A 9,021-nucleotide genomic window follows, 5' to 3' on the forward strand; every position below is an offset into this window, starting at 1 on the left:
CAGTAGTCAACTGAAAGAGTTTCCAATAGCCACAGCTAAAAAATGTGAGAATATAAAGTAATACTGAGTATAACGTACAGTATAAATATGATTCCATATTGGTATAAATAAATGATTAAATACATAAGCAAATGGGAGAAATGGATATATCTCTTATAAAAAAAAGGCAAAAACAATATATGAGGATACTCTGTCCTCAACGAAGAGGAGCATCACACCTCACTTAAAGGTTCCACATTACTTACTTACTTCCAGAGAGTAATTTTCTTCAACAGAGCAAACCTGGAAATGGGTGAGAAAAAAGATCCTGACAAACACGGCCTCAGATGGTAAAGCCATGGGGATAGTAAGTACCCTTATGTCCTAATATAATATTTTACCTCATTGATCTTTCTCCCCAAATCTCATAAATGTAGTCTAGTCATAAGGAAAGTATCAGACTACTCTCAGTTGAGGAACATTTTACAAAAATCTGACCAGTATTTCTAAAAGCAATCAAGTCATCAAAACCAAGAGAAGCCTGAGACACTGTCACAGCCCAGAGAACCTAAGAGATCTAACTAAACCAAACTAGTAAATGTCATTTGGTATCCTGGATGGGATCCTATAAATGAAAAAGAACATTAGGTAAAACTAAGGGAATATAAGTAATATCTGAACTTTAATAACACATGAACTTTGATTAACACTGGTTCATTAACCGTAACAAATAACCATACTAAAGTACAATATTATTGATGGGGGAAATTATGAATGGGTCATTTGAGAGATCTTTTTACTGCATCTGCATTTTTCTTTACAACTGTTCTATTTTTTTAAGTTTATTTAAAACTTTTAAAATAGTTTATAGAAAATCAGTTAGTCAGAAATTACCTTTCAGACCTTCAAGGGGAAAATAGGACATGATCTGTGAGAGATAAAGACTCTTAATATACTGTTGATATTATGAAAGATGATGACTGACAATTGAATAAACAAAAAAGATGAATATCCTAGATAGAGACTCCAGAAATACATAGATTTATTAGGTTTATTTCTCATATAATAGTGCTGACATTGCAGATCTCAGTGTCAGTCTCCAAAATTCATGAATTCCAATAAGCTTTCTAAAAACTTCTGTTTCTGCAACCAAAAACCCAAGGTTTTCAGGTAAGTTAAGGGTGTGAGGGGATTCCCAGGTGGTTCAGTGGTAAAGAATCTGCCTGCCAATGCTAGAGAACACAGGGGACACAGGTTTGACCCCTGGATTGGGAAGATCCTCTGGAAGAGAAAATGTCAATCCACTCCAGTATTCTTTTGGGAAAATCCCAAGGACTGAAGAGTTTGGAGGGCTACAGTCTGTGGTGTTGCAGAGAGTCTGACATGACCGAGCAACTGGGCATGCATACAAGGAAGTGGGGACAAAGATTTGTTAGACAGCCTACTTTCCCAGCTTAGATGCATAACCAAGGCAAGAAACAACATGCAGCTTTTACTCAGTATTAATTCTGATGTTCTAAAAGCCATTTGTTTGACCCAATGATTTTTTCATTATTGGCAATAAGTCTAGGCAAGGAATGTGATGACATTTATTGACTGCCCTATAATTTCAGGTGTGAGTTCTAGGAGACATCTTCATGGCAACTCCAATCAGTATGAGCTTCCACAGAATATCACAGCTTGAGAATATTAAGTATTAGCTAAGTAGCTCAACACATGGTTACAAACTTCTTACTATATATCAGGAAATGTTTTAAGTGTCACACAAGAATCAGCTCTTTTAGTCTTCACAGCAATATTTGTATTTGGTATTATTCTGTTCATTATAGAGAAGAAAATGGAGACACAGAGTTTAAATTTCTTGCCTAAACTCTTATGCCTATTAAGTAAGGGAGATGAGATTCAAATCCATACAATCTGTCTCAAAGTCCATCCATTTAGCTAATTTCCTATATAACATATTTCTTTCCTTAGACCTCTGCCTTTCTATCATTAAATTTAACCCTATCTTATTTACTGTTAATAGGAATAATAAAGAAGAAAGTATTTGTGTTTGAAACAACTGGTCATTGTTTTATTATATTATCATTCCCATTTAAGTTCTAACATATACCTCATGAAGTGATGGCTACTAGCTGAGCTTCAGTTTTTTGAGATCATATTTAAGGTTGAATTGTGCTTAGCATTGGGGTGTGAGAGGCAAATAAGTGGAAAGTGAGCCCTCCTCAAAGCATCTCCTACTTAGAAATTAGACAATTCATCAGTAGTCACCTCAAGCTTGGGAATCAGCATCCAGATACAGGACTTTTTTTTTTTTTTAATCATCAATGATGTTATGCTTCTTATGCTTCATATTTATGAAGCATCTAGCTCTGTGCCTCTGGACACTTCTGTTCTCCAGAGAGCACTAATGTTTGGAGACACTCCATTTTAAAGGCAGTGTTTACAGTATAAATCTCCCATTGCAGTCAGAGTGCATGAAATGGAAACATTCTGGAGCAATTCAACTAGCTAATTCAGAAAGCTTTGCTGGTAAGTCTGGCCTTGGGGCCAGAAAGGATGTACTAAGACAGGAACCATTTTATTATGGTCATTTCATTGAGATTTAAGATGAGCCAAAATAGATGACAGAAATGTAGAAAAAAGGAAAGTTAATTGAATATAGAACGTATCACCCCAAAATGTAACAAGATGATAATTTACATAGATTCAGAGCTGTACTCCAACAAATATTTTATTAAAACTTCATTTTTAAATATTTGGATAAGTGATGCATGTGTGCATATGCAAATACCTTCACAATTTCCTGTATTGTCTTTCTCTAAGACTTTGTCATTTATCTCACTTTTTCCTTTGCCTGTTGTGGTTGTATCTTCACCTTCAATCTTGTCTCCCTTGCTTTCTCTTAGCATTTTGCAATTATTTTGCAGAACTTAACTTTGTATATTCCTCTAGCCTCCATTCAGCTCTCAAGATAAAAAGACAAGACAATCACAATCTAGTTAACTGAAAAGTTTTGACTTTCTAAATTACCATTCCTCCTATAAATGGAGTAAACAAACAAACAAAATCCACATATCAGTTGGTAGTTTTGCACAATATCTGTGAAATTCATGGAAGTTTCTGCCTGAGAGTTGGAGAACAAGTAGGGCTCCAAGAATTTCTGAACTTCAAGAGTCTTTAAACAACATGAAATGTTTCATCTACATAAGTCTATTTATTTTTTTTTCTTATCTGTTCTTTTTTAACAGAGGAGCATGAGCATAGGGAAATCCTGAGAAAAATGTTAATAGCTGATGATTATATTTACCACATAACCTGGTAGCTCAGCTGTAAAAAATTCCTCCTGCATTGCAGGAGACCCTGGTTTAATTCCTGGGTCGGGAGGATCTCCTAGAGAAGGGATAGGCTACCCACTCCAGTATCCTTGCCTGGAGAATCCCCATCAATGGAGGAGCCTAGTGGGCTAGTCCATGGGGTCGCAATGAGTCGGACACGACTGAGCAACTAAGCACACAATCATTCTACTTTCACGTACTTCTTAGAAAGGTGCCAATATGCGTTTTTAAGTGCTTAGAAGATATACATGTAATAAACAAAAGATTCCCCATAAGTAACTCCAGTTGAGGAAAGGGATGAAGCACTACAAAACCTGTAAGTGTCATAGTTCTGGGTGGAATCAGTGACTATATTTTGTTTTGAGAATTCAAAGAAGGGTAAAGGGCATATAAAGTCAGGGTTATGAGATATTGAATTACATACCATTCTACTAAATGCACACATATTTTAACACATTCTAACTCATAAATGCTTATGTACATTATCTTATTTTGCAGCAGTTCCCAAATGACAGAAACATTGAATCAGAATAACTTGAGGAGCTTCACAGAAATCATGAGGTGTAATACCATACCTAATGATTCAAAACGTCCAGAGTTTAGACTTAAAACTTGTATTTTTATGTAGTTCTCCACGGGCTGTAAAGGATGAGAAGCCACTGCTGTGTAGTCCCTCTTTCAGTATATTTATAGGAACCATGTGGAGAGCTTTGGCCTACTTCCTTACTACCTTAATCTCTGACAGCTTTAAGAAGCAGTTCAACTGTTGTACATTAACTGCCTGGCAGAGTGCAGCCCAATGTGAGCAACTGATGCATCTTCAAAATATCCTCTTTTCAATTTCTAAGCACAGTCCTAAGTAAATATTTGCTAGAATACATGACAAGATGGTAACACTGTACACTAAAGAAATGTGACAGATATTTTTGAACGGTAGTCACAATCTGACATACAGAAATGAGATAAAGTGTAGGCATGAAAGAAGAGGGAAAAGGATGAAGAAAATAGTGATCCAGACTTCTGTGTGATCCACAAAATCCAAATGTTATGCTCTTCTCAGCTATGATACTTTAATCCTGAAACTTTCCTCTACTATATTAAAAATTCCATCAACTCGACTCTCTTTCCAATTTAATTTCATATGGTCTACTATTATGTCTTCAGGACTATGTCTTAAATATCACTTTGAATAAGTACTTAAGAAGCTGCATGCTGCTGTGAACCAAGCTCTTACAATTTCATCATTATCTCTTCTGCTTTTTTCAACAATCAATTGTAAAATCTAATGGTGAGGCCAAGTCAACTCTATCAACTATATCCACCATGAGTCTGGATTTCCTACATTCAGTACAGTCTATCCAAACTACAATGATGGTGTTTCTGATGAAAGAGATATAGGAGTTGATTGAGTGGCTTTCTTTACTGGGTTTGGTACTTCTAAAAAGATTTTGTCCAAGTTCTATCTTCACAGGTTGTGGCAATTAACTATGAGATGGTAATTACCTAGGATAAAAGGAAAATATACCTGTAACAATTCCAAAGAAACCATTTTATTATTGTTTTAATTCTTAAGCTATAATTGAACTTCCTTAAGAGGAGTAATGATGCTTAATTTATCTGTGCACACCAAATATCTGGCCATTTGCCTGATAAGTTATTGATCTTTGATAAAGTTTCATTAAATTAAATTATTAAATTAATAATAAAATATAAAAGTATAAAATTAAATAAATTAATCATTAAAATTATTGAAGAGATTAATGAAAATAAATGTAATGTCTGATAAGCTACATCAAAATTAAACAAGAATGATGTATTTTAGTTTTCATAAAGGTCACACAATTATGTCGTGATGGGCTTGGTGACTGGAAAAGACCACACATATTTTTGTATAATTCTGTAGGAAATCCATATAACTGGACAAGAAGTGCTGGAGCCTCTCAATGAATGAGACATCTGGTATGAAACGTGCAGCCGTCACAGTGCCAGAGAAGCATGGTCCCTCCTAATGACACACAGTTCCACCCCTACTTTTTTCTCCTTCTGGGAATTCCAGGGCTAGAAGATGTGCATATGTGGATTGGTTTTCCATTTTGTATTGTATATATGACTGCTCTACTGGGAAATATTACAACTCTTTATGTGATTCAGACTGAACACAGTCTCCATCAGCCCATGTTCTACTTCCTGGCCATTCTGTCTTCTATTGACCTGGGCCTGTCCACATCCACCATCCCCAAGATTCTTGGCATCTTCTGGTTCAACCTGAGAGAAATCTCCTTTGAGGGTTGCCTCGTCCAGATGTTCTTCATCCACCTATGCACTGGTATGGAGTCGGCTGTGCTTGTGGCCATGGCCTATGATCGCTATGTGGCCATCTGTAACCCTCTTCACTACACATTGGTACTGACAAACAAGGCGGTATTAGTGATAGCATTGCTCATCCTTCTGAGACCCTTAGCTATTGCAATTCCCTTTGTTCTGCTCATCCTGAGGTTACCCTTCTGTGGGCACCAAATCATCCACCACACATATTGTGAGCACATGGGCATTGCCCGCCTGTCCTGTGCCAGCATAAAGGTCAACATCATCTATGGCTTATGTGCTATCTCTATCTTGGTGTTTGACATCATAGCCATTGTCATCTCCTATGTCCATATTCTGCGTGCTGTCTTCTGCCTACCTTCCAGGAGTGCCCGGTTAAAGGCACTCAGCACATGTGGCTCCCATGTCTGTGTCATATTGGCCTTCTATACTCCAGCATTCTTCTCCTTCATGACCCACCGTTTTGGCCGAAATGTTCCTCAATACATCCACATTCTTCTTGCTAACTTTTATGTTGTCATCCCACCTGCTCTAAATCCTGTTATTTATGGGGTGAGAACCAAACAGATAAGAGAAACAGTAATTAGAACTTTCAGAAACAGATTATGAAATTTGCTCTTCAGAGATGAAGAGGCTTGAGTAGGAGAAAACAAAACTTCATCTCTCCACAGATGATTTAAATAGTACAATGCCAGGGGACGATGATATTCTATGTATAGATTTACAAAGTATTTCACTCATTTTAGAAACAATAATCCAAAAGGGACAATAATAAATATTTAATATATGCATAGATATAATCACATACAAATGTAAACAACTGCATAAGTTAGAGAATTTACATGAAAAAAGCACATGAGGTTGGCAAAAATTGACTAATATTAATATAACACTCACTTACATACACATATTATGAACCAGGCTCATAACACATATTATGAGCCATACTTCATAACTTTTAAAGTATGAACTCCTTGAATTCTTGTAGCTATGATGAGAAATAGCTACTAATTATTCCCTGTCTATAGCTCAGGAAATGGAAATAATAATATGGGATGAAAAGAAGTGCATATAGAGGAGGTAACTGAAGAAATATATCTATCTGAAAAGACAGAAGGGTTAAGCATGGGGAGGTAGCTGTGTTTTAACAGGACAAAAACTCAAAGTTTTCTACCAGAGAAAACATTATTCCAAACTAACAAAAGTAGAGTTTGAGGAAAACGTGCAAAGGCAACCTTTTTTTTTTTGTAGTTTTCTTGTTTGTTTGTTCTTGACCCATGTCAGGATAAGATCATACCCTCATGGTTTGGCTTGAAGTGAGAAAGTGTGAAAGTAAGACTGAGCAGTGGAAGGGAAGAGGAATAATTTAATAAAACTAGTTTTTACAGCTAGTGAAACATAACATAGAAATATTAAGCAAAATATTTATGTATTCATTAAATAAAAAACACATATGCCCTCAGACTTTTCTTTACCAGTAGTTTTAGCAAAATATTCAATGAACCTATGAAAATGAAAGCACCAAAATAATATGGTAGATCTATACATTAGTAGAAGTGGTATGTGCCATGCTGTGTGTTGGGCTCAGTCACTCAGTTGTGTCCAAAACTTTTTGTGACTTCATGGACTATGCCTGCCTAGCTCCTCTGTCCATGGGATTTTCCAGGCAAGAATACTGGAGCAGCTTGCTATTCCCTTCTTTAGGGGATATTTTGACCCAGGGATCTAACCTGAATCTCCTGTATCTCCTGTACTGGCAGGTGGATTCTTTACCACTGAGCCACCTGGGAAGCCAGAGTGGTCTATGAACAAGTAATTCAACAAGTACCAAGAAAAAGAACACATGCAATAATAATATTATACATTGACATTAATATATTGGGGAAGTAGCATTTTCATTATTGGAATAGAAACTGCCTTATTTCTCACCTGAGTAAACAAAAATATATGACATGAATATATTTAAAAACTGTGGAACAAAAATAAGTATATAGCTTTTACATGTAAATAGGTGTAGACACAACTGGTAAGAAAAATTGATTCCTTATATAGGGTACAATGGGGAAAAGTACCCCCCAATTCCATATGACATAAGCATCATAAAAAAACATTAAGAAACAAGAGGTAATAAAACTAGTAATAATGGAATTTAACATTCTTTGAACAATCACAATGTTATAGAAACTATATGTAGTTCTATAGGTAGTTCAAGTTTTAAAAGTAAGTAGATATTTATGGGAGAAGGCAGTGGCACCACAGCTCCAGTACTCTTGCCTGGAAAACCCCATGGACAGAGGAGCCTGGTGGGCTGAAGTCCATGGGGTGGCTAAGAGTTGGACACAACTGAGTGACTTCACTTTCACTTTTCACTTTTATGCATTGGAGAAGGAAATGGTAACCCACTCCAGTATTCTTGCCTGGAGAATTCCAGGGATGGGTGAGCCTGGTGGGCTGCCGTCTATGGGGTTGCACAGAGTCGGATATGACTGAAGTGACTTAGCAGCAGCAGATATTTAGGAGTGAAGTGACTTACACACAGTCACACAATTATCATGTAACAGAACTTTAAATTTAGTTTCAGTACAGTTTCTTTATCTTCTCTCCTATGATTTAATATAGAAACCGATGATGACACAACAGACAAACAAAGGTTAAGTAAACATACAGCTGTCGAGAACAAGATGGCAGAGGAGTAGGTGGACGTGGAGTACATCTCTCCCCATGGATACATAAGAAATACACCTTCAGACACAGAAGTGAATGCAGAACACCAGCTGAGAGCAGACAGGAGTACCTGACCAGTGGAAAAGAATATATAGAACCATGCAAAACTCAGTAGGATGAAGGAACTAGAGGGACAAAGAGTGTAAGTAGGACTGGACCTGCTCTCGGTGGATGGGGGAACTGAAGCAGGGGTCTGATCCCCACATTGGGGCAATTGTCTAAATCAGAGGAGAAACATTTAAGGCTGAGAGTGAAACAGCTGATCTGTGGCAGCCTAAATGGAATGAGAATCAGAGAGTTTTTGCCACAGCCATACATACCCCAGATAGGCATGCCAGTCCCCTAGATGGTGCAGTGGCTGGAAGTTGGAGTTTAGGGATTGTGGAGCAATCCCAGGGTGAGGGTTGCTGTTATCTGTGAAAAGACAGATCGAGGGGATGTCAGGGAGGGCATTGTGGTGGGAAACGCCTGTGGAGGAAAGCCAGGCAGCCATGGGAGCAAGGTGATACTGCTGAGTCATGCGGAGGGGTGGTGCCATCACCATAGCCTCTCTCTCCCCACACTCATCGGCAGCTGAACAATAGAGAGGCTGGCCCATCAAACACCTGAGTGCACTGAACTACAGAGTAGGATCCCACCCAGGGTGCCCCTTTAC

The 9,021-nt window shown here is 37.5% G+C and overlaps 1 protein-coding gene across 1 annotated transcript; it reads left to right on the plus strand.

The window, feature by feature from the left end:
- The first annotated feature begins 5,312 nt into the window (after positions 1 to 5,312).
- On the plus strand, positions 5,313 to 6,251 carry LOC104983524 (olfactory receptor 52E1-like). Its single transcript, XM_010832949.1, has one exon. The coding sequence runs from the start codon at positions 5,313 to 5,315 to the stop codon at positions 6,249 to 6,251; it is 939 nt and encodes a 312-aa protein (XP_010831251.1).
- Positions 6,252 to 9,021: the final 2,770 nt, after the last annotated feature.

This window comes from Bison bison, unplaced genomic scaffold, assembly GCF_000754665.1.
Source record: "Bison bison bison isolate TAMUID 2011002044 unplaced genomic scaffold, Bison_UMD1.0 scf7180017862974, whole genome shotgun sequence".
Classification (NCBI taxonomy): Eukaryota; Metazoa; Chordata; class Mammalia; order Artiodactyla; family Bovidae; genus Bison; species Bison bison.

Coding starts and splice junctions, on each gene's coding strand:
- LOC104983524 (XM_010832949.1), top strand. CDS start 5,313: ATGGTCCCTCCTAATGACACACAGTTCCACCCCTACTTTTTTCTCCTT.